Source organism: Equus caballus, chromosome 3 (genome assembly GCF_041296265.1).
Source record: "Equus caballus isolate H_3958 breed thoroughbred chromosome 3, TB-T2T, whole genome shotgun sequence".
Classification (NCBI taxonomy): Eukaryota; Metazoa; Chordata; class Mammalia; order Perissodactyla; family Equidae; genus Equus; species Equus caballus.
In genome coordinates, this window is record NC_091686.1 from 95107598 (window position 1) to 95133821 (window position 26224).

The window sequence follows — 26224 nt, forward strand, 5'->3', positions numbered from 1 at the left end:
AGGGAAGGAGGAGTGAGTAATTACAAACATTAAAACGCTTTCGCAATTGCTCAGTGAAAAAAGCAGAGTGCAGAACACTGTGTACAGTGTCCTACCATTTGGGTAAAATAAATTAAGACAAAAGAATCCATCACATAATTGTTTTATATACAAGACCTCTGGGAGGATACTCTTGAAACTGGCAAAGGGGTTGCCTTCATGCATCGAAACCGGGTGGCTTTGAATAAGGGTAGACGAGAGACAGTTCACTCTCTATATATCCTTTCGTACCTTTTGAATTTTCTACCATTGGAATATTTTATCTAAGCAAAAATTAAATTTCATGTATTGTTTGCGTGGAGACTAGACATATTAACTTTAAACCTGACTGAGGAAACTTACATGTTAAGATTTTAAGAGTAACCACAAAAAGAATAGGAAATAGCACAGGAAACAAAGAGGGGTAAAAAAAATGATCTTAAGCACTTAACAAAATATGTCTAAAAGCCATTTGTGTTTCCTTTTCTGTGAACTGTCTTTCTGTAGCATTTGCCCCTTTTTTTCTTGGGCCGTTGATCTTTTTTGTTACTGATATTGAGGGGCTCTTTGCACATTAGGGGGTAAGCCCTTTGAGATACAAATTGCTAATATTTTTCCCCAGTTTGTCACAGATTTTATTTCATGTGGGTCAATTTATCAGTCCTTCTTTATAACTTGAGTGGTAGTTAGAAAGTTAGAACTCTTTCCCACTCTAAGATTACAAAAGAATTAATCCCAAATTTTCTTCTAATACTGCTAGGTCTTGTGTCAGTCTTGTTTCTCCACGCAAACTTTTATCTCCTTTGGCAGGAACAATAATGAGTACATCTGCCTGTCATCCATGGGGCCTAATGTCCTATGAGGCTTTTCCCTAATAGTTAGTAAGTTTCTACTGATGGTCTAAAATTTCTCCCTAACCGCCGTTTAGCGTCCTCCATGATCCAAGGCAATTGACAAATGTCTTCACAAACGATTTTGAAAAAATGATTTGATTTCATCCCCATTACAGATAAGGAAATTGAGGTTTAGAGATGTTAAAAAACTTGTCCAAAATCACACAGTTGGAATTGAAACTCAGATAGTCTGGTTACAGAGCCCACACAGCCTTAACCCTGACAGGTTATAATGGTCACAACCTAAAAATATTGATTTCTTTTTCTTTTTAAGAATTACTGTGAACATCTGGGAAATAAGGGCAGTAAAAAATACTGGTGTTCTAAAACAGAGATGCAAACACTAAATGGGTGGATTATGAGACATAATTTATGTCTAATTTGTTCATTTATCTGACAATAGTAATACTTCGTGTCATTCTTTCAACAAGAAGATATTTTAGCTGTTAAAATAGCATTTGTCCTATATACTGGAATGGGAGGGATAATGATGTATATGCAATATTATTTGCTGCTATGTTATATCTGAAAAGCGGATGCAGAACAGTGTGCTACCATTTGTGAGCAAATGCGTAATATTTCAACTTATCCAGCCTTTTGAGTTTTCTAAATTCTGAAAATTGCCTATTCAATAGCTCTTTCAAAATTGTGATTGTCAAGATTCTCCCGAAGTGTGCATATCTTGCCACAAGCTCAGGATCCGTTTCATCTGCAAGGTCAATCCATTCAACTGGAACTAACTTCATTCTTTTAGGTTTCCGCTCATCAGCCAGCCTCTGGCTTGTGCTGCTAACTGGTGATTCTTGAACTCTCAGATCTTTTTCTTATCATGATAGAAATGATATTCATGATAGAAAATACCACTGACCAAACTTTGTGTGACTTCTTTCAAAATCTTTTCCTATGTCTTACTTTGTGAAATTGATCCAGCCTGTTGCTTGCCACAGAAATGCATACTCCAGGGCAAATTTCATGGCCACGACACAATGTCACAGCTTTCTGTCAGCATCCTTTCCACAGAAGGTGCTAAATGCGTACTCTCTGATGAGACGTAGGATGTAGATCTCAAGTGAGACTATCCTTCTTGAGAAACAGCACAAACTCATCCTCATTTAAGTCTGGTATCTTATCAACAAAGATTGTGGTTCCAGTTCTGGTTTGCACCCTGTATGAAGGAAGATCGTCATATTTCCTCTGACTTGTGGTTACAGCCACCGCGTTGCTGGGCCACTCAAGCAAAGACTTTGTCAGATCTCTCTGTGGATTCTTGCACCTGCTTCACATTGCTCCCTTTGTTTATTGGTCTTTATAACTCAACACAAAAATGTAATTTTGGTCTAGAACAGGCGAGGAATCCCTAAGAGCCTGCAGGTGTGACAAATCACTTTCTTTTAACTGTTGGAGCCCAAGAGAGTTCTCTGAGGGCATCAAGCACGCTTTCATCAAGGTTGACATAAACTAATAATCCTGTCTGAAATTGTCCATCAACTCCTCCCACCCTCTTCTTGCAGTATTCTGAGTGAGAGACCCTGGATACATCGATTCATTCCTCTTTTTGAGTGAACCCCACTGCCATTTGCCTGATCACCCTCTTATTCTGCAGGGCAGAGCAGGAGTGGGCAACTGGCTGGTGGTAACTAACCCATAGCACCTGGAAAGCAACTAGGGATGTGAGCGCCACCCCTCCCCAACTCATATCACATATTCTTGCCAAAAAAACAAACTTGAATCAGATCATGCTTCTCGATCTTCTATATATCACTTTACAAGAAATGTAAGCACAGAGAAACACACGTCCATGAGGAAGCAATTAGCAAAATCCAAAATCTGAGAAATCGTACAGGACAAATGATTCGGTAGTGTGGAATAAATTACAAAAAATGAAAAAAAAGAAAAAATAGATGAATTTATAGATTAAAAGAGATTTAAGAGACCTATCAACCAAATGCAACAAGTGGATGCCATTTGAAAACTGATTCAAGCAAAGTGTAAATAACATGTATGAGACAAATGGGGAAATTGGCCCACTGACTGGATAATTGGTGATGTTAAGGAATTGTCAACATTTCTAGGTGGTAAAATGGTAGTATGGTTGTGAGTGTGTGTAAATCCTATCTTTTACAGACACATACTGAAATTTTTTTTTTAAAGATTGGCACCTGAGCTAGCAACTGTTGCCAATCTTTTTTTTTCCCTGCTTTTTCTCTCCAAATCCCCCCAGCACATAGTTGTATATTTTATTTTATTTTATTTATTTATTTTTTAAAGATTTTATTTTTTTCCTTTTTCTCCCCAAAGCCCCCCGGTACATAGTTGTATATTCTTCGTTGTGGGTCCTTCTAGTTATGGCATGGGGGACGCTGCCTCAGCGTGGTCTGATGAGCAGTGCCATGTCCGTGCCCAGGATTCGAACCAATGAAACACTGGGCCGCCTGCAGCGGAGCACGAGAACTTAACCACTCGGCCACAGGGCCAGACCCCATAGTTGTATATTTTAGTTGTGGGTCCTTCTAGTTGTGACATGTGGGATGCCACCTCAGCATGGCCTGATGAGTGGTGCCATGTCCGCGCCCAGGATCCAAACCAGCGAAACGGTGGGCCACCAAAGCAGAGCATGTGAACTTAACCACTTGGCCACTGGGCCGGCCCCCATTCTGAAATATTGACAGATGCAGTGACAGGTCTGGGACTTGCTTCCGAATTGTCGCGTAGCAAGATGGGGAGTGAGTGGGATTTAAATTAAGGAGATTGGCCATGAATGGAGGATTTGCTACAGCTGGGTGAAGGGTACGTGGAGGTCCATTGTACTATTCTTTGTATATGTTTGAAATTTTCCATATAAGTTTTACAAGAAAAAGACAGGTGAAAGACCACTGAAGTCACTGAAGGTTCTGGGCAGCTGTTTTGAAGGGGCGGTGTGCAGTCAGTTGGAGGGAGGGCAGCTGGGGAATTGAGTGGGAAAACTGATTTGGGGCTGGGCTGCACTGAATGCCATTTGAGGACATCTGAGTAAGAAAGTCCAAGTGGATGGGTGGTAATACAGGATGGGAACGTGGGAGAGAAGTCAGCTGTCCTGCACTTAGGACAGTGACAGCCATGAGCATAAAGCTTTCGGGGGCAGAGAATCATTGATTATACCTCATGGAATAAACGACTTAGTAGGGTTCACAGAGAAAAAAAGGAACCCTGCTGAATCAGCAAAGCACATAATGGGCCCGAGCCTCCACCTCCAGTTTGCTTTTGTTTCATTGAATGATGGAACTCTCAGCGAGATGGAGCTACATTTCACTCCTGCCACCTGGAGATTTTTTAAAAGCTTTTTTCCAGTTAAGGTGAAATAGTTCAGAACAATGTATTTTAAGGACACAATCAGGCTCGTCATCTCTGTCAACTGCAACCCTAACTTCCGTTTGGAAGTTGCACAAGGCTATTTTGAAATGGTTTCAAAAGCTATTTAGACCTGGAGCTGGCTCTTAGGTCTGTGTGCTCAACTCCATTTTGCACCAGGTTTGGGCCAAACACCAAAGTGGCTTTAACTGGACCTGAGTGGAAGGTGTGACAGCTGTTTCTCAAGTTTATTTTCAAGGACCTACGCAAGGGAGGCAGGTCAATAGAGGCCAGATTCTCCAACGCTGCTCTTCATCCTGGTGATCACGCGCTCTTGTCAGAGGGCCTCCCCTCTCCAGACAGTTGTCTTTCTCCTGCAGTTAATCTGAGTCGTCATTGCACTCTGCTTACATGGAGAAGTCTCAGGAAGAAGTGATGTTATTTTAAACTTTGATTCTCATCTGCCTAGGAGTGTGACATCTTGCTTTCAACAGTTGAGTTAATCTACACAAATGCTTGTGGCCAAGAATGGAACCAAACGATGGTGCAGGAAAATGATATGCAAATAGCCCCCCAGAGCCAAACTGTTTTGAACAGAAATGTACGGAATTTCAACTTGATAATCTTGAAAAAGGTGGTCCAAAAGGGGGCGTTACTGAACTGCTTGCCCACAGCTCAAATACTTTCATCTTGCAATGCAGCACACTACATTGCAATTATCTGCGTACGTGCGTGTTTTCCAAGCTGGGCTAACTTTGAGATTAGGATGCATGTTTATTACCAGTATGCAGAAAAGTCCCTGGCTCACAGCAGGATTCAACCATGACTCAATCAGTGAACATACGAATGAAGCCACAAATAGCTCTGAGGATTTGGTCTTTTAGGATGTAGAAATTACAAATATGACTTAGATGCCATCCTTTCAAAATCCCTTCAAAGTAGGACATACACATTTGTTCCATCACTTAAAGCATTTATTGAAACCATGGGTTTCCAAAGTCATGAAATAACAATACTTTCTCTCGATAGCATGAGCATTAAGGTAAATTGATGAGATAAATGAGAGGCACTCCCAACGTTTCTTACAGGAAAGAGGAACAGCTGTTATTTCACTGAGAGACCCACAAAGAGAAAAAAAAAAACAGTTGGCCTGCATTTTCTCCTGCAAGTCAGTCTCTCAGACTTCACTTGGGATTTGTTCTTTCCAGGAACCGAAAGAAAATGGGCTGTCACCTCTACACTCAAATTGGACAGCATTCCCCCAGCAGGTTTAGCTGTTAGCACGCAGAGGGACTGCCGTGCCTGCGCTCACTCCTCATCACGCCTTACTCCCCTGCAAAACATCTTCCTGGCATCTGCAGGCCACGTGGTTCTGCCCTGCTTGCCCCTAGTTTCAGCACACACCCCTTTCAGGCTGCAAGACAAGGCGCGCTATGAACACAAGGCTGCCCCTCTTTGGTACAAAGTGTTTTTCTTCCTATCTCAGATCTTAGGTCTTCTAAGAGGGCTGGTTGAGCATTCTGCCCAAGAGAATCGCCAATGATTTATTGTTGCGGATAGTGCCCTTTATGGATTTCCACATAATTTAAAGACCTGCAGCATGAAATGAACTCTGAGACCATTTAGTGACATTTCTTCATTTTAAAAATAACAAAATTATCACCCAAAGTCCACAGTTTACATTAGGGTTCACTCTTGGTGTTGTATGTTCTATAAATTTGGACAAATGTTTAAAAACACGTATTCACTATTACAGTATCATACGCAGTATTTTCACTGCCCTGAAAATCCTCTGTTCCGCCTATTTAGCCCTCCTTACCCCCTTAACCCTGACAAACAATGACCTTTTACTGTCTCCACAGTTTGGGTGATAATAATGTATCAATGCAGGTTCATCACTTTTAACAAATGTACCACTCAAGGGGGATGTTGGCAATGGGGGAGGCTGTGCGTGTGTGGGGCCAGGGGACATATGGGAAATCTCTGCACCTTCCTCTCAATTGTACTGTGAACCTACAACTGAGGTAAAAAACTCTTTGTAGAGAGGACACAGTGCTAACATTTTTTTCAGAGTACAGTTTGAGACTAGAAAACAGTATAAAGCAAAAATAAACATAGCTTCTACAATGAAGCAGCTGCTAGAATCTATCGAATATTGCAGGTTTAAGAGTTCTGGTAGGGCACAAACTATGTATCACTAAGATATAAAAACCTTTTTTCCTTTACTTTAGAAAACATTATCAATCGTATTGTCATTTTTCATTGTTCTGAAACTGTTAATAACCATTTAGGTTAAGAAGAAGAAGAAGAATAATCGGTAATCATTTGCTTTAAAAATAGAAAATCATATAAAATATATAAAGTATATAAAGAACAGCTTGGTCCTAGCTCAGGGGTACTCAATGGCAGTCATTCTGGAAGGTTATAAGGCCATCGGTTATGAGGAGGGCAGAAGGCACAGATTAAATAATAAACCTGGAAAAGGATATCTATTATAATAAAGTCCGGTTTTAGATTTTAATCACGTAGAAGCAAGGCAAAAACATTACAGTCAGGTAAATAGTTATTGCCTCTAGTCCCTGCTGCCTCACGACCAAGAATTACATTAAATTGCGCTACAGCAAAGACTGGACAAAAAGTACTTTGCAAGTTTCCAACAGCCAATTGTTTGATTCAGGATTTAAAGAGATAAAATGAATGTTAACACATTGAACAAAGATGGTTAAGCTGTTTTTTCCTAGCATATATACAATGTATAACAGTGTATTATTAGAACCAGAAAGTTTTAGGTCAAAAAACGCTTATTTTTTTAAAGTATCTTTTGCTCCACTTTACAGGTTCCTGTGAATTGTATTTCCCCTAAACATGAACACAACATCTGATCTGTTCATTTATTTTACTTTATAAGCAATTGATAGAAAGGTAAACAAATGTAAATATATATATACCCAAGAAGTGGCTATCCTACACATGACAGCCCAGAATTTGGTAACTGTATACGTTTTCTGGCTATTTCAATAATTCATAAAAACAATTATGGAGAAGCCATATTTGTTATTTATTCTAATTAAAGCGTATTAATTATAATATATTTTTGAAAGTTAGTTATCTTTAAAATCTTCATTTTTTAATTCAGATAATACCCAGGCTCAACCTTTTAATAGGAATCTTGGTTTTTTAGGTCTTGGCCATCTTTTCTTTATTCACTTTAAAGATCAAACACAGAACAATGAGGAATGTAGGTCTATTAAAAAACATATAAATACTTGTAGTGATAGCTTCAATCATTTGGCCCTCAAAAACATTGCTTAACAAATCAAGTTCAGCTCAATTGTATGTAACTGGAATTACGCCCAAGGCTGGAATATTTCACTCTGCCTTTGGCTGCAGGTTATACTTCTGTGGCTGGAAAAAACATTCTTCAATAGCACTGACTAGTTCATTTAGTTCTTTCTTCAGCTGCTCAGGATCACTGGAAAATAAGGGGAAGAAAATTCCAGATGAGTGGATTATTCCAAAGCATATTTTAACTCCCCACATTGATCAAGTAACACTAAAATTTAACCTTAAGAGGAGGGCTAAATCAGACAAAACAGAACTCCAGCGACTTCAGCAGGGGAACGCATCTGTTAACTGGGACAAAAACTCCCGTGAGACAATATCCATTATTTTCCCCAAAAGTTTTCCCCAAGTTTCTACTATAAACTAAATTATCCCTTTGCACTTTTCATAAGAGTTTTAAAGAAACGCAACGTTTGGCCTAGCACCCATACAAGAGCTACAACGTTGGTACTTAGTGCAGAGAAAACTTTCAGGACTCCCGCTGTTACTACATCTTGCTGAACTTTTACAAACGACGTCTCTAAGTCTCCGGTCTCCCAGGATACGAATGTTCCTGATCTTGTTTGCCCTCAACTACTGGAAGCCAAGCTGCAGCCTCATCTGAAAGGCTTCCTAGAATGGACGGAGACCGGGAGCCGCCTACTGGGCCCGCTAGTCACACCCCTGAAACTCACAGGCCTCGGGTTTATCTTTTTTATTCTACCTCCGGAACAAAAGGGTCACAACTAAAGTATAAACAAGAACCTGGGGAACCAGATCCCTTTAAGGAAATCAAGTTTTCAAGCACGTGGAAAATACTAATTTATATGCAAACAATTAGAAGGTTGATAATAGATAAAACATAATTGTAATTAGACAGGTTTCCAGCAGCTTCTATGTTGGGCTACTAACAGAATGTGAATTACTCTAAGTACTTAAAGACAAAAAAGCTGAATTAAAAAAACTAAATCCTTCAATTCCAACTTTCATTACTTCATACTTGACCATCTTTAATATATGCAAACTTTATTTTAATGAAAATTGCAATCCTTGCAATTTAGTTAAGATCATTTTTACATTGTAATAGCTAGCCAGTACAACTAAAACAATCCATTTTATTACAGACATTAATTCTGGCTCTTCTACTTACTAGCTGTGTGCCCTTGGGCAAATAGCCTCTTGAAGGCCCAGATTCCTCATTTATAAAATTGGGATAAAGACTTCATCTTCTCAAGAGAGTTGTACAGATTGAGATAAATTATATAAAGCAATTAGCACAGAACCTGGCCCAAAAACCTCAATAAATGTAGCTACCATTATAATTATTTTTATCCCCACTGGTAACATATAAGGTAATTATGCTTCATAAGCACATATGAATCACACAGTTCTTTTTTTCCTTCCCCATAAATGTGCTTTGATGAAAATAACAGTTCTCAGGAAGGCACATAACTATTGTTTTGTTTTGTTTTTACAATATACCTAAAACTAAAACTCATCAGTGAATTTTCTATACATCTACGTATGTGTGTACATATATCTCCTACCAGTTTGTTTCTCTGTTAGAACTCTGTCTAATTATTATCTAAACCTTGAGATCGTAAAAGAATGTCCTTGTTCTTAGGAGATGCATACTGAGGTCCATGGCTTTCTTTCAAATGGCTCAGAAGAAAAAAAAAAAACCCAAATAAAATATATATGGAGAGAGAGAGCAAAAATCACAAGATACTGCTGAGTCTAGGCTGGGGTAGGCAAACTACAGATTGTGGCCTGTTTTTGCAAATAAAGTTTTATTAGAACATAGCCACACCCACTCCTTTATATATACGGCTGTTTTCCCTGCTATAACAACAGAGCTGAGGAGTTGTAACACAGATCATACGATCTGTAAACCCTAAAATATCTACTATGTGGCTCTTTACTGAAAGTTTGCCAATCCCTGGTCCAAGTAAAGGGTATGTGGGTATTTGCTTCGCTATTATTTCAACATTTCTGTAGGTTTGAAATTTTTCAAAATAAAAAGTTGGAGAAAACTAAAGACATTTACCCCAACAAAAATATTTTTTAAAAGCAAGACTTATACTTGAAAGGATTTTCCATTCTAAAGGATTAGTAAGTTGTGGAATTCTATGAATCAATGATGTTCATGATATAAAATATATTAATAATATTTAAGGTTATCCGAAAATAAGGAAAGCTCAGCCAGGGCTTTATTGCCGCTGTGCGTTAGCTGTGCTGACTTGCCTGAGCACAGACAGCAGATCCACTGACTGGCCTGCTACCCAAGGTCCCATTTAATAAATGCAAGCAGCATTTCAGTGAATATAATAAAAGGACAATTTTTCAAACTATTTTCAGCAATTTATGAATTAATATTTGAATTCAAGTCCACTCAATAAGCCACATGAAAAATGTAAATACTGTAAGTCCTTAAACATTAAATAGTATTGTTATTATAAAGGAAAGTTTTCTGAAATATTAGATACATTTTCACAAGATAATGAAAAAGAAAAGACAAATATGTAGAGAAAACATCTTTAAATTGGACTAATGTCCACTCGTTTTCAAAAGAATGAGATGTAGAAATATGAAAGTACTAAGGAGAATTACCGAAAACATCAATGAAAAACCATACTCAATATAGTAACAAATAGCTTATTATGTAACACAGATGGAAAGATTGATACATGCACAATATTACAATAAAATGTTCGTAATACAGAACATGTAGAAAAATGAGCTATTTTATGTGTTTGTTGAAGTTGCTTAATAGTTGAGTTTTTGCCTTTGAGCACAAAAAGGTTTTAAATGGGAATCCATAGCAAAATTTCTTCCACAGTGCCATGATTTCTTCAATATGTTTGAAGATCGTGAGGTCTGAGGGCCACCGTCATGACTTTGACAGTTGGCCTGGTGCTCTTATTCAGAAGAACCAGGGCCCATTTGGGTGTGGAACGCCATGGCCCCATGATAAACTGGCGGAAGGGTGAACATAAGGAGTCCTTGTATCCATGTTTTATAGTTTTGTTTTGCTCTAACATTTCTTCCTTTGCTACCAGGACTCCCTTCTGTCTGCCTAAGAAAAGCCTACCTGTAACAATTCTTTCCTTACTGCTCTAATTTGCTACATTTAATCTGCCTGTTGGCTTGCCGATTTAAGAAGCTCAAAAATTTTCCTCTGCTTTTATTTCCACATGGTGCAAATTTGATTCACAAGGTCAGAAAAACTCCTCTGTGAGCAGAGCTTTGGTTTATGTATGTTCTAACAACTACCTAGACCCGTGCTGTCTTCTGCAGTAGCCATTAGCCACCTGCAGCTATGGAGCGCTTGAAATGTGGAGTGCAACTGAGGAACTGAATTTTTAATTTAATAAAAGTTTACTTAGTTAAAATTCAAATTTAAAACTAACGTTTGATTCAGTTATTGGAAAACAGGTACTTTTGGAGCAACCTAGGTATTAAAATCTGCTTTTTCAAGTGTAAATTTAATGAACTCTAAATACAGATCAAGTATTTCTGAAAAAATTTAGCATTTGAATTGAGATATGTGGTAAGTATAAAATAAAGACACTGTGGAAAAAAGTGAAAGATCTCATTAATAATTTTTATGTGGATTATATGTTGTAATGATAATATTTTAATATTCTAAGTTATAAAACATATTATTAAAATTAATTTTATGGGGCCACCCAGTGGCATAGTGGTTAAATTTACACACTCTGCTTCTGTGGCCTGGGGTTCACTGGTTCGAATCCTGGGCACAGACCCACACATCATTCATCAAGCCATGCTGTGTGGCAGCATCTCATATACAAAATAGAGGAAGATTGGTACAGATGTTAGCTCAGGGCCAGTCTTCCTCACCAAACGAAAATAATAATAATAATAATAATTTTACCTATTTCTTTTCATTACAGTCACGTGTCACTTCACGACAGGGATATGTTCTGAGAAATGAGTCATCAGGCAATTCGGTCATCGTGTGCACATCATAGAGTGTACTTACACAAACCTAGATCGCACAGCCTACTACACACCTAGGCTGTATGGTTCTAATCTTATGGGACCACTGTCACATATGTGGTCTGTCATTGACCAAAACATTGTTATGCAGCACATGACTCTATTTAAAAATGTGTCTAGCAGAAAATTTCCAATTGCCTACGTGGCTTACATTTTATTTCTACTGAACTGTCTTGACTTAATTCACCTTTAAAAAAAATACTACCTCATTCTTAACTGCCTTCTGAATAGGGAGTGCTAGTTAACTGAGTGTTAAATAGGTATGCAAAACCATATTTACACGTGCTAACTACACGTGTTACGGTTGTTGGAAAATGACCAACTCCAACCCAAGATCACAAAAACATGATTCTGAAGCTACCAGACCATCAGTTCTTTGGTGGCAAGGACTCTTTTTGATAGGGCTCTTTATCCCCACCAGGACCCAGCACAGACTTATGCACAATAGGTGCTCAGAGATATTTGCTGAATGCGTGTGCAATGGATTTTAATTTATTGTGTCAGAGATATGGAGAAAAAGAGAAAAACGCATTGGTCCTAGCTTCAAATAAAAAGTACTAGAAAAAGGAAATTTTGTTACTATGACTGAAATTAGAAATCAAATTTTTCCATACAAAGGAAGTTAGAAAAGAAATAAGTAATTAAGTAGGAAGCAAGCACTCTTGTCCCCGAACACTCCAACCAGCTCTTACGATCACGATATTGCTGCAGGTCCTGCAACAAGCTTCCTAATTGAACTACGTATCGGAAAGATGAAATGTTTTACTTAGCATTTGAATTGAACCAATTAGGACGTTGGAGACTAAAAATGACAGCAGCTGCCACACACATCATACCTATTTCCAGGGGGGGCACACAGCTCTGAATAGTACTTGATTTTGGGCTCTGTCCCACTGGTCCGCATGGTGGCCACGCCTCCATTAGCAAAGGTAAAGGTGATCATTTGGCTGCTTTTACTAGTAGGGAGGACCTAGGAATTAATTTACAAACGTTATAAAGTTAAATAGGAACATAAACTGTTCTAGTCTAACTATTTTCCCCTGGATAAGCATGAAAAGAAATGCCAAACACATTGGTTAGAAAAGAACATTTTTGAGGAAATCAAAAAATGTACTCCATATGAATGAAATACTAAATAATTATAATAAGGCGATTTGTAAAAAATTAAGTAACTTTATATATTAGTTTTTTACTTCCCTGGTTCTACTAATTAAAGCTACTAAAGTTTTACTAGAATTCATAAGAAAATGATTTGAATGATTAATAATACATTACAAAAAAAACCCCCCACAACACTAGACCTTATTTCACTTTGCAAAAAAAAAAGTCTATGGAGAGAATCTCTCCATAGACTTTTTTTTGTGTAAGATAAAGCTTCTGGAGGATGTATTCATAGCTAATTGCTCCCCCAACTCCACTAAAATGATAGAAGTAAAAAAAAAAACACAAGGGCAAAGAAGAAAATAGGAAACAGCAGTTGATGGGGTTGCCAACTAATGCTAGAAGCCAGAAAACAGATGGAGGAGCAGAACTGATCTGATGGAATGAGGACAATGACAGCTGAGCATCTGCAGGAGACAGACAAGAACCGGTCAAGGTGCTCGGCAGAACTCTGGCAAAGCTCACTACCTGGAGGCAGCAGGGACTGCAAAGGGCAGGGGCGAGACAAAGGTAGGATTTGAATGGAGGTATGAGGCCTGCCTAGATCCTCACCCTCTGCCCACGCAGTCACCAAACCACCTCATCAGGGGATGGTTTAAATCTCTAGTATAACTGAACCAGAAAGGCTCAGGAGCTGGGGACAGGAGGCATCGTGGAGGGCAGAGTATGGTGAAGACAGAGAGTAAGCCAGAGTCCACACTGAAGGCTAGCACTCCTCCGCCATGCCCCCGCACCTCTCCACTGCTTCTGGGGCCTCAGCAGCCCAACTTACAGCCCTCAGGTGGGAGATGAGGGTGAGAGTCAGGCCTCCCCAGATGGAAGCCCCCATATAAACGTTAATTTGATACCCAGTCTCCATAGAGTGAAGTATGCAGTTGACAAGGATTGTGCTTGTACACAGAGCTTCCAACCAGCTTTTTAGTGCCCAAAGAACAATTAAGGATCACTAGACGCTGGGGAAAAGACATGAGATACACGACAAATTCCAAAACAAACAAACAAAAAACTTGGAGGAAATAAAGACAATACAGAGGAAAAAAGATCTACATTTTTAAAAAGCTATAATTAATATCCTCAAAAGAACTGAGATATTATCTACATGAAATAAGAATAGGATGTTTTATTTTTAATAAACTAGAGAATAAGAACTGAAATAAATACTCAACAGAAGCACTGAAAGTTAATGTTGAGAAAATCTCCCCAAAAGTAGGACAAGAAGATACAGACGGACAATAGGAAAGAAAGAAACATGGAAAGCAGAGTATTGGTCCTGGAGAGCCAGCATCTAACTAAGAAGTTGTCAGGAAAGGCAGAGCAGGAAATGCAGACGATGGAGAAGAGGGAATGGAGAAGAGAAAATGCAGGTGAAAACTGCCCAGCCTCCTTCTTTGACACAAAATCAAGAAAATTTCTCAGAACTGAAAGAACTGATTCTACAGATCAACAAAGACCCACCAACCGTCTAGAAAAATGAACGAAAAGAGACCCATACTAAAGTACATCACTAAAATTACAGAACCCAAAGTTTAGTGGAAAGTTCCTAAAACCTTCCCATAGAGAAATAAACAAGTTGCAAGGAAAGGACTGAGTAAGTACGACATCAACATCCTTGGATGCTGCACACTGTAGGCTCACTAGGTCCTGAATGAATGAATGACTGCTCAACAGCCACCCTGGAAACTAAACAATAATGAGTGATGCTTTTAAACCTGGGAGTCAATAAAGTGTGAGGGTAGAATACGACATCTTTAGACCTAAAGGCCTCCAAAAATTTACCTCCCATTCACTTTTTCTTAGGATGCTACTAGAGGGTGTGATTTAGGAAAATAAATATAAAAAAGAGGAAGTCATGGGGTCCAGGAGCAAAGGCCTCAACCCCAGTGAGTGGAGAAGAGCATTTCCAGAATGACACTGTGCACCCAACCCAGAGAGGAGCTGGCCTTGCTGGATGGAGGGACCGGGGGGAGGTCACTGAAACAAAATGGAACCGATAGAATAGCTGAATTATTGGACCATGTGGAAAACCCTACTGAAAGGTATTTGAAGGACGTGGGAAGAACTGGCGACAGTTAGAGAAATCGAGCCAAAAGAAAGAGCAAAGCAGGGCCAGCCCCGTGGCCGAGTGGTTAAGTTCGCTCGCTCTGCTTCGGTGGCCCAGGGTTTCACCTGTTTGGATCCTGGGTGTGGACATGGCACCGCTCATCAAGCCATGCTGAGGTGGCATCCCACATAGCACAACCAGAAGGACCTACGACTAGAATATACAACTACGTACTGGGGGGCTTTGGGGAGAGTAAAGAAAAAAAGAAGATTGGCAACAGATGTTAGCTCAGGTGCCAATCTTTAAAAAAAAAAGAACAAAGCAACTATTAATGCTAGGAAAAATAATTTTTTATACAAATCAGGGGAACCCAATCAAAGTACACTACTTAACTAAGCAGGAAACAATAGCTACTAATTATAATCATACAAGCACGGGATCTGATGTCACCAAAAGTTGTGGTATAAATGCATTTTGAGGTTAGGGGAGAAGGGGGAATAGTGGATGTGGGTCGTGTAAGAACTAAATCCTTAACTTTATAATAGAAAATTAATAAAGCCCAACACTGATAAGTCCACACGTTACCATATGAGCACATTATTTAGAAATTTGGTGGTAAATACCAGGAGAGACAACTGAGGGGCACAGTGGCTGCCTCGGCACATGGCAATGAGATGGTAGGGATTACAACTGCCATGGTTTCATCACAGCCCTTTTAATACTATTTGTCTTTTCAACTATATTGTGAGCAGTTGAAAATAAAAACATATAAGAAGGTAAATATCAAAGAAAATGTCTAACATTGAGATTCTTACTCTCCTTCCCTTCCCCCTGCCATGGTTAATGATACTCTTCTGCCATATTTGAGCCTTCTTGTGACTCCAGTGGGGAATCCACATGTTGTGAAGAACACAAACTCATGCTTTACAGCTAACAGCTGCCATACATTCAGACAGTCGCATAAAACTAGCGGGAAAGCAAACTGTGGTTTTCCAAGTGTGGACCAGTAGCCTCAGCACCAGCTGGAACTTGTCAGAAAGGCAAATTCTTGCCCCCCCCCCCCCCCCCGATCTACTCAATCAGAAACGCCAGGGGTGGGCTGCGGCACTTGGTCTTTTAACCAGGCAGCCAGGTGATTCTGATGCTTGCTGAAGTTCAATAACTGCTGAGAGAGAGGAAAAGCTGGATCCGGAGTCAGAAGACCCAGTTTCTACCCAGACCATCACCAACTAGCTGTGTGACTGCAGGCAGATCCTGCACTTCTGAGTGTTTATTTCCTAGTGTGTTAAATGACAGTGTTGCCTTAGATGACTAGTGACAATGCTTTTAGTTCTAACGCAAGATTTTTAACTTTCTATGTATTTTTTTTTTTTAAAGATTTTATTATTTCCTTTTTCTCCCCAACACCCCCCGGCACATAGTTGTATATTCTTCGTTGTGGATTCCTCTAGTTGTGGTATGTGGGACGCTGCCTCAGCGTGGTTTGATGAGCAGTGCCATGTCCGCGCCCAGGATTCGAACCAACGAAACACTGGGCCGCCTGCAGCGGAGCGCACGAACCCAACCACTCGGCCACGGGGCCAGCCCCAACTTTTTATGTATTTTTATAGCTAATTTAAAGTAATGCCTACATGCCTAAAATCAGCTTCAATTAATTATATGATTAAATAAGTTAGCTATTCAGAGTATAATAGAAGGTAAAGAGAAGAGTTTGACAAAAGTAGACATTACTTACAGCTTTTTTATCAGGCTGGCTATCATCATAGCCAGTTGTAAGGTCCCTAACGCCAGAAATTTCAAATCTGCCACAAGTTTTTGGATAATTATTCTTCCCATCGTAGTTTCTAAGGTTTTCAAACAATTTTTTAATGGTGTCTTGATCATAGCAGATAAAATATGAAGCTTTGGTAATATGGTAGCCATACCTTTCGAAACAAAATAATAAAATGGGTCATGAGGATATAATACACAGCACGGTGACTAGAATTAATAATACTGTATTGTATATTTGAAGGTTGCTAAGAGAATAGACCTTAAAAGTTCTCATCACAAGAAAAAAATTTATAACTATGTGTGGTGATGGATGTTAACTAGTCTTATGGTGGTGATCAATCTGCAATATATACAATTATCAAATAATTACACTGTACACCTGAAGCTAATATAATGTTCTATGTTAATTATATCTCAACAAAAGAAGAAATGCAAAATGGGAAAAAATAATTCCACATGGTGTACATACACTATGTATTAACCATTATATTCTAAACTAAATGAAATAACCATGACTAACTTCAAAGGGATAATTTAACATTAAAAAAAGGTACAATAATCTCCCCCAGGGATTGCCAAACTGCTGCCTGGCCTTCGGCCTGTATTTTTAAGTAAAAGATCTACTGGAACACAGCCACCCCACACCCATTACATTATGTATTGTCCCTGGCTGTTTCTGCACTACAAAGGCAGAGCTGAGCAATGAAGTTAAAGACTAAATAGATGTTTCATGAACACATTTAATCTTTTTTGACCTCAGACACTGAAAATTACATTCTTCACTTCACCATTTCCGTGACTAATGTTCTCATTTGTTAAGGATTAATGCAATCACAAAGGGTAATACTACTAAGTGGTTAAGTATCGAAAGGAAAAAGTGATCTCTTACTTAGTTTTCATAAGGAACAATTCATAGCTAAAGTAAGAGCATTCAAAAGAATATTACTGTTTCATGCAAAAGAACATAAAACATTTAAAAAGAGCCCTATGTCGGTGATACAGGTTAGCCAGACTTATTGTGGCGATCATTTCAAAATATATACATACATTGAATCATTATGTTGTACATTTGAAACTAATAAAAAAAATTACCTCAGTTAAAGAGAGTTAATAGAAACTTACTCAACATAGATGGCCTTTAGCTGCTGAGACAAAGACAAATTCTTGGTTGCTAGAAAGCTAGCCAACTCTGCGCTTATGACAGCGGCACTGACTCCATCTTTGTCCAGAACAAAAGGGCAGCACATATATCCTGCAGAAACACGTGTCGCACATACACCCTTAGAACGGGGCTCCTTTACAACACTGTGCGTGCACATATCTAAATGCATCCTGCCTATCGCATAGGAGGTTGTACAGTACGAGAGTGTGGCTGCTTCTCATTGCCCACCATTACGTTTAAGACTCTAGCCCAGTGCCTAGCGCATAGCAGGCCTTCAAGAAGTACTTGTTGAATAACCTGTAAGGAGATTCTCCCTCTTCGACAAATCATGCTCATTCTCTAGGTCCAGCGCAAAGCCCTCCAGCTCACATTAAACTGTTTCCAATTGTTCTAGTCAATGTTTATTCTGTCTTCTCTGAATCCCCTTAGTTCTTGTGAGTTCATTTTTCATCTTGACACCTGGCCTATAATCTTTTGTGTGGTTCCTTAACTAGATCTATACAAACTGCTGTAGGCTAAGGTCAGTCTCATCCATCTCTTTCAGAGTCTAAGTAATTGCTATGCAATAAATATTTGGTAAACAGACATTAGAAAAAATTATTTTAAATAAAAAGCTATAGAAAGACAAGACTGCCAATTTTGACAACAAAAGCTGAGCTATTTACTTCAATGAATTAGTTAAATGATGTGCATGTGTCTGTGCTGCAGGGCATATACGGGTGAACCAGAAGAATGTATATATATAATAAGCATAATGTATCATAGCTCCTATTGAACTAATAACTAAAATATTCCTAGCACAAGCATCTGAACTTCATAGAACTATGAATCTAGTTTTCATAGCTAGCTCTCCTTCTTTCTGCTAATTTCTATTGATAATTTAAGACAAGCGTTTTTAGTCATTCTGGCTGGACGTGAGGTCGTCCTTGCAGGTGACAATCACTTTGACGAAAGCACCACAACTGTGCCTTCTCCTATCCCCTGGATGGACCTACACACAGCACTTTTGATGGGAGTATGTATATCATATTAGGCCTGTATATCAACACCACAGTTGAGAAAATATCAAAATATGTGGATTCCTAAGCTACTAGCAGCCATGTGTGGAACACCACTGTTTTCAGTCATCTGGGGAGAGGATCCAGTTGCTTAAATTAATGGCTTGGTTATTTGTGAGAAATTCTTTTTAGCTGAAAAACATCTGAGATGCCAATTTTGGGGTAGGACGGTTCAGTGCTCTTTAAGCATCCCAGAAGCAAAGCAAACTGTGTGCCCCTGTTGCACTGTTCATCTTTTGGACTCAAATCCAATTCCAAATCTTTTCCCATTTATTTGCATTCTATGTACTAACTGATTCCATGATCATCATTATCCCTTCTTACCGATGGCTTCTTCAAATGCAAATAAGACATTTTTCCCTTGGTCTATTAGCTGTTTGGCTCGGTTTCCCATCCACTTAAAGCCAGTTAATGTTTCCTAAAGAGATAATCCATAAGAGAAAGAAATGCCTTAGACTTTCTACAGAGCGAAAGAAAGGGAAAAGAGCACGTGCCGCCAACACCTTACCTCGAAGTGAAAACCCTCCTTTAAGGCAATGGCCCTCAAGATTTTGGAGGAGACTGTGCTGGACAACATGTATGTGTCTTTGAGGGCACTGGGATCTTGGTTCTTTTCTTTCCAAGAAGTAAAGAGCCACCAGCCCAAGAGGGCCCCCAACTCATTGCCTGAAAACACTCTCCATTCACCACTGAAAGAAAAAAACAACCTATGCATTGCTGCGATCTTAAGAAAGACACTGGAAGACACTGGGACAGGACGATTAAGCCAAAGAAGCCTCACAGTAGTTTCTGCAAGACTGTTCTTATTCTTGCTTAAATAATGGGCCAGAAAGCTGACCGCCACTTCACAAACATCTAAGCAGCTACCATGTCTCAGCCAGTTTGTCCAGACAAACATCCTATCTTTGAAGAGCATATAAAATAAGTATGTCAGTGAGGACACATAATGCTTTTATCTTAGTCTGAAACATAACAGAAATATGCTGGCAAGAGCCCCCTAGTATAATAGTTTGTGTAGCTTGATTTTTGGTCTGGTCAGTATTGCTGATCCTGAGAGGGCAGTACGTGGCTTTCTTTAAGATCGAGCTTGGTGCTAAAACAGTGAGGACACCAGAGAACAGGTGTGTGATTAGGTTCCTCTCTGTAACCCAGGTGGCTAGAAGTACATCTCCCATTTCAGCGAGTATCACCCTAGCTTACTTTTCTAAAAACGCATATAGAATCGAACCTGTTTTATCATAATCTAAAACCCTAACCCTTTGGCAGCACCTCACTGCCCCAAAACATCACATATACCATTTGACACCCCAAAACTGCCTGGACCCTGCTCACCTTTCAACTCCCTCCGCCCCTCCTAACTTACCACTACTCTTCTGTAAAAACTCCGCGGTCAAACTTGTCTTAAACACTGTGTCAGCACCCCGCAGGTATTTCTCTCTGGCCTGCTCAACCTAAATCCGACATTTCCTTGAAGGTCCAGCTCCTTACCAAACCCTTCAGCAAATACTGAACTGCAAAGTCAGCACCAAGCAAAGTACTTTGCCCTCACAGGCATTGAGTCATTAATTATAATGAAATCAGTGATAAAATAAGAGAAGATAACAAATAGGAATTTCAGTTCCAAACACATACTAGGCTGCTTGACTCTGTGATATGCCTGCCCATCATGCGGCCCCCACGGCAGCCCCGTTGCGTTATGTTAGCGGTTCAGTGAGAGGATCATTTTCAAAACAAATGGGAAATATCTCCAACTAGGTCCAGTCTCCCCAGGAACATTTTACTGCCCAAGATGTCACCCTTTATATTTTCTATTAGATAGATAACCACAATTAATTGTACCTGTCTTGTTTCTCTGCCACAGCAAGTCTATCAGCATCTGGGTCGTTGGCTAAAATGATTTTGGCCTTCGTTTTGTCAGCCAAAGCAAAAGATAAAGTCTGAAAAAGAGTAGGAAAAGAAAAGACTACTTCAATCAAGAATTGACGGGGTTGGCCCGGTGGTGCAGCAGTTAAGTGCGCACATTCTGCTTCAGCAGCCCGGAGTGCGCTGATTCGGATCCCAGGTGCGGACATGGCACCGCTTGGCAAGCCATGTTGTGGTAGGTGTCCTACATATAAAGTAGAGGAAGATGGGCATGGATGTTAACTAAGGGCCAGTCTCTTCCTCAGCAAAAAAAACTAACATCTTCCTCAGCAGATGTTAGTTCATGGCTAAGCTTCCTCAAAAAACAACAACAAAAAAAAGAATTGAGCACATTGCAATCTTTAAAAATGGCAATATTCAGTTATTTAAGACCTAAAGGAGGACTTTCCTTAAACTAAGGCTGAGTTTTGTTCCTGGAGCTGGTCTTGGCTAATCACGTATTACCTCCTAAGCCAGAGGTCAGATAATGGGAGCATCAACATGTGACCCACACAGGCCCAGGGGATTTGCCCCTCATCTGACAGCGTGTGTGTGGCTGCACTGGTATTTCTAGGCTTTGCCTTGTGATCAACCCACAAACAAACCAAAATAAACCAACTCTCTGAATATCATGGTTACCCTAACCTTTAAAAAGGTTAAAGGGACCATAATTTAAAGAGCACATCTTCATATCAAAAAAATGACAACTGAGGAATGAAAATCATGTGGTAAACCTCCATTCTGTTACTGTTTCTTTTTGGCATTAAGGAAGCACAGTAAATTGAAACCGAAATTAAATTAAATTGATTAAATTTAAAACGTCATTTAGATTTCAGCTCTCACATCCTGAGGCTGAGACATCTAAGTTGAAAGTTCCGTCAAAAAATGGATGACTAATAAATATTTCCAATGATGAAATTATTTTTTGGTTCAGCACAATGAAAACACATAAAAACTTATTTTACTTCATAGTAGTTTTTGAATTAATTTTTGAATGAGATTCAGTTTTGAATATAAAAAGTAAATTTTATAATAAAAACAATTAGGTTACCAAGACTCCTTCACCCTCTTCGGGATTCGGGTATTTCACGGTTGGGAACTCGGGGTCGGGATCCTTCTGTTCGGGGACAGCCGCGGGGGGAACGAAGTCAAAGGCTCTAAACGCAGACTGCACGAAGTTGTGACCCACACCGTGGACAGCCGTGTGCACAAACTTCAGCTTGGTCTCCCTGTTCACACTCCTAGAATGAGACCCATCACGGAAAATGACAAAATAGACAAATGCGGCTCTTGAAACTGGAAGATTTCAAAAATATCAAGGGAGCAGATTCCTAAGAATGTAAGAAATCAATGGAATAAGAATGTTTGAGACGACTGAGTATTTTTCTAATTACATTTAAAAAAATGAAACAAAACTTACCTATACTCTCAACATACACCCCTTCCCCACCCTATTCAAGTTTAAAAGTTTACTCTGTAGTTATTTTCAGCAAAGCTGATTACTTTTAGATTTTGTTTTATGCTACAGCTTTCTCACCTAGAGAGGGATAAAAGAAAGAACCTCGGGCTCAGATTCTAGAAGAGACTCACAGCCAGCCCAGGGGATACCCGCCCATGGCAGTGCCAGCTCCAGGGCTCCAAATCCTCTTTACTAGCCTCAGAAATGATTTTCAAAATGTCCATTTTAACAAAATGTGATGGAACATCGCATACATTGATGTGTGTATATATATATATATATATATATATATATAAATTTTCTTTATCAAGTAACAATCCTGTTCAGCCAAGTGCCCTGATCTAGGAACTTAACACAGAATAACAACAGACATCAAAATTAACAATAGCAGTTACAGAAAGGTAAACGTAGGCTTTAAAAAATTCCAGTGCTCTGACTGCTAGAATCTTAGGTTATTGGCCATTTTCTTTTGGAAATGAATAAGTGAACAGGGTCTTCTCTAAGAGAACAGTGGTTTAAAACAAGCATATCCTTCAAATAAAATGCATCTGGAAAAATAAATGTGCAAGCTTAGTGAGAACAAAGCTGGAGACAAAGCTCTCAGATAGTAAAATGAATTATAAAGCTATGGCAATTAGAATAGTTTGGTACGAGATATAAAAAGATAGAGAAAAGGAACAGAATGGAGAGTCCAGAAGCTGATCTGATTTGAAATGGGAAATATCTATGAAAAGCATAAGTCTTCATGGTTAACATGATTTGGAGACAGACTCTGAATTTAAACCCTAGAGCTCTGCCACTTACAAGCTGTGTGACTGCTGGTTATTTCCGTAACCTCTCTGTGTCGCAGTATTCTCATCTATAAAATGCCAATATACCAGAATTTACCCTGAGTGTTACTGTGAGGATTAAAATGAGATTAAATTAACTAGTACAAGTGAAGGGCCAACAGCAGTTATCTGATCTATGATAAGCACTCAATTAGTGTTAGAAATTGTGTGATAAAGGTGACATTACCAATTAGTTAAAGAAAGACAGATTCTTCATTTTAATGTGTTGGTACAACTGCAAACCATTTAGAAAAAAAACCTAATCTGCTTACAAAATTAAAAATCACCACTGACTCAAAAGATTTAAATACTACAAAATGCAAACATGCCAGTCCTGGGAAAAAACAAGAGGGATTAAAAAAAAATCTTGGTGTAAAGAAAGTCTCCTTAAGTATGACCCAAAACCCAGAAGTTCTAAATTAAAAAACTCATAAACATTATCAAATTTTTACAAAAGTTCAGCAAAAAGATTCAATGAAAAAGTCCAAAGGTAACAATAGAAGGGAAAATAATATTTGAAATAAATGAAGACTGGTCTTCTATATAAGCAAAGAGGTTTTACAAGTGCACAAGATGAACAAATACATAAAAAATGGGATAAATATGCAATATAGGCTATTTATAATTAAAGAATGCAAATGAAGTGAGACACTACTTCATCTAGCAAATTGGGAAAAATGAGAAATTTGATAATCCTCAGTGTAGCTAAGAATATGTGGATCATAAACTGTTGGTGGGAGCATCAACTAGGGTACCATTTTTAGAGGGCCATTTGTTAACCATTATCAACTTTGTAAATGCTTATACAATTCTTTTTTTTTTTTTAATTTTATTTTTCCCTTTTCTCCCCAGAGCCCCCAGGTACATAGTTGCATATTTTTTAGTTGTGGGTCCTTCCAGTTGTGACATGTGGGATGCCGCCTCAGCATGGCTTGATGAGCAGTGCCATGTTCACGCCCAGGATCCGAACCGGTGAAACCCTGGGCAGCCTAAGCGAAGCGCCCGAACCCAACCACTTGGCCACAGGGTCGGCCTGCTTATACAATTCTGATGCTGATGCTGGAGATGTACCTGAGGATGCACATGAGCACGTGTATACACACACAAGGACTCGAGGACCTGTGCTCAAGGATGTTGATACCAGTGCTCCTTGGAGTAGTAAACTGGAACCTCCCCCCGTCTTTGTGAAGTTCAATCAGAGGGAAAGAGGGAAGGTTCCAAGATATGCTTTGTTTGGATTATACACCATTTAAAAAATGGTCCCCCACGTTTAAAACTTAAGAGATATCACATAGACTATTTAGGTTTCTAGTGTCTCTCAGGGAGAAAAAAATCAGATGATTTGGCAACTCTGTCCCTACATTTGCACATGGTAACTAACACCCAGCTGGCATGGCCGCTCCCTTCAGATGGGCCTGGGTTTCCACATTCTACACAGGAGCCTCCACTCCCAGGTGGTCCAACAAATACAATATTAGCGACAACCTAGAAATTCCGCTCCTTTAAAATCACTGGTTTCTTGATGGGGACAATCGAGCACGGTGGGACCTGGAGCACACTAGGGAAGGATAACACTGTCACTGAGCTAATCTGCCTCTAACCTGACTGCATCGAGTCTGCGTCACTGGGTTAAATAAATGGGTACAGCAGCCATTAAATGATCAGGACGAATAGGGGCTAACACAGAAGGGACCCATGATGGACTAAGTCGGGGAGAAGGGCATAGAACAAGGTACACACACACTATAGTCCTATGTACGGTTTTCGAATATATTATGCATGTGTGTTTGCATATGCACAGAAAATTTCTGGAAAGACAAAAAATGTCAGTGCTACCTATTCACCACCTCTCAGCAAGGTTTTTTACACATCTATAGACACACACACACATAAACAAATACACATACAGAAATATATGAACCTACCACAGAGGTCAGCAATCTATGGCCTGTGGGCCAACCATTTGCTTTTATAAATAAAACTTTTTTCCTTTTTTAAGAAAACCTTTTTTGAACACAGCTACGTTTGCACTCAGTCATTTCCCTATCATCTATGGCTGCTTTCCTACTGCAGCGGCAGAGTTGAGCAGCTGAGAAGTAGTTTGTACAGTTCTCAAAGCCAAAAATATTTATTACCTGCCTTTTTAAGAAAAGTTGCCAACCCCTGATCCACAGCCTCTAAAATCAGATGCAGCTACAGTATGTACCAATTGAAGAGGAAAATTTAATGGAAACTGATAGAATTCGGCTGAAGCACATTAATTTAACTCACTTGGAGTGAGTTTACAATCCACTTACCTGTGAAAGCAGTATTTTTTAAGGTCTTCAAAGTAGTCCTTATTGATGGAGGCACTTGGGTCGTGAAGGAGTGGGCTGCCATTAATTACAGAGTCATCCCAGGCTTGAGGCCACGGCTCTAGATTGTCCTCAATAGCCTGAGAAATCTCTTGATCATGGGGAGAGATGATCTGAGCTCCATTCTCCCAATAGACCTGGAGAACGTGGGAACATATCGAGAGGGTTTAGGGCTAACAGAAAGCATCCGTTCCCTAGGCTCCCAACCCGTAAAGGGGCAGGATTCTTACAGAAGGACATATATGTGGACAGAAAAACACAAGTACCTTATAACCATTGTCCTCCTTCGGATTGTGAGAGGCGGTTATCATGATTCCAGCACAAAGTTTCAAATGTGACACTGTGTAGGGCTGTAACATAGCAGGAAACAAGAACAGTTCCAAACAAAAAATTAGATATACTAAAATGTCTGTTGTATATTGTTTGTACCAACTTGTTCTCTTTTAAGGAACATAATATAGAAATAGCATAAAGTGTCATTTGATATTTTTGTGCCACACCCAAGCAGTATACTCTGATGACCATTAGAACGAACTCACTGCTCAAATCTCTGGGATGTGTTCCCTAATAAGAAAGGTGAGTATTTTCCGAGGTGCCTTCTTTGTATTCTCCCTTCTACTGGGAAAGCTAGAAAACTCTCCAAACCAAGAGACGGTCTAATCCTCCATTTCACATTCTTTGAAGCCTCTGCTTGGCACGAGAGTTTATGGATTCAGTTTACTCCCTCCCACTGCTTCCTTTTCTCCTTATTTGCTTTTAAAGAGAAGGTTGAAGGAAACGTTGAAGAAATGGAGAGTGCTCTTACAGCTTGCTCATTCATCTCCCACTCCAGGATGAACAGCACTCTCTTGTATTTCTCCTTAGCTCCCATCTTTACAAGACGACTTCCCAAAATGAGGAGA

At 39.4% G+C, this 26224-nt stretch overlaps 1 protein-coding gene across 1 annotated transcript in view; it reads right to left on the minus strand.

Moving 5' to 3' along the window:
* Positions 1-5190: 5190 nt before the first annotated feature.
* Positions 5191-26224, minus strand: part of PGM2 (phosphoglucomutase 2) — a 35531-nt gene continuing 14497 nt past the window's right edge. The window contains exons 5-14 of the mRNA XM_005608834.4: positions 25589-25672; positions 25266-25459; positions 21731-21920; positions 20617-20714; positions 19286-19466; positions 19102-19195; positions 17680-17809; positions 16520-16709; positions 12419-12552; positions 5191-7710 (exon numbers count right to left, since the gene is read on the minus strand). Coding sequence (XP_005608891.2) covers positions 7608-7710; positions 12419-12552; positions 16520-16709; positions 17680-17809; positions 19102-19195; positions 19286-19466; positions 20617-20714; positions 21731-21920; positions 25266-25459; positions 25589-25672 — 1398 coding nt within the window. The 3' untranslated portion in view covers positions 5191-7607. The remainder of the gene's footprint in view (positions 7711-12418; positions 12553-16519; positions 16710-17679; positions 17810-19101; positions 19196-19285; positions 19467-20616; positions 20715-21730; positions 21921-25265; positions 25460-25588; positions 25673-26224) is intronic.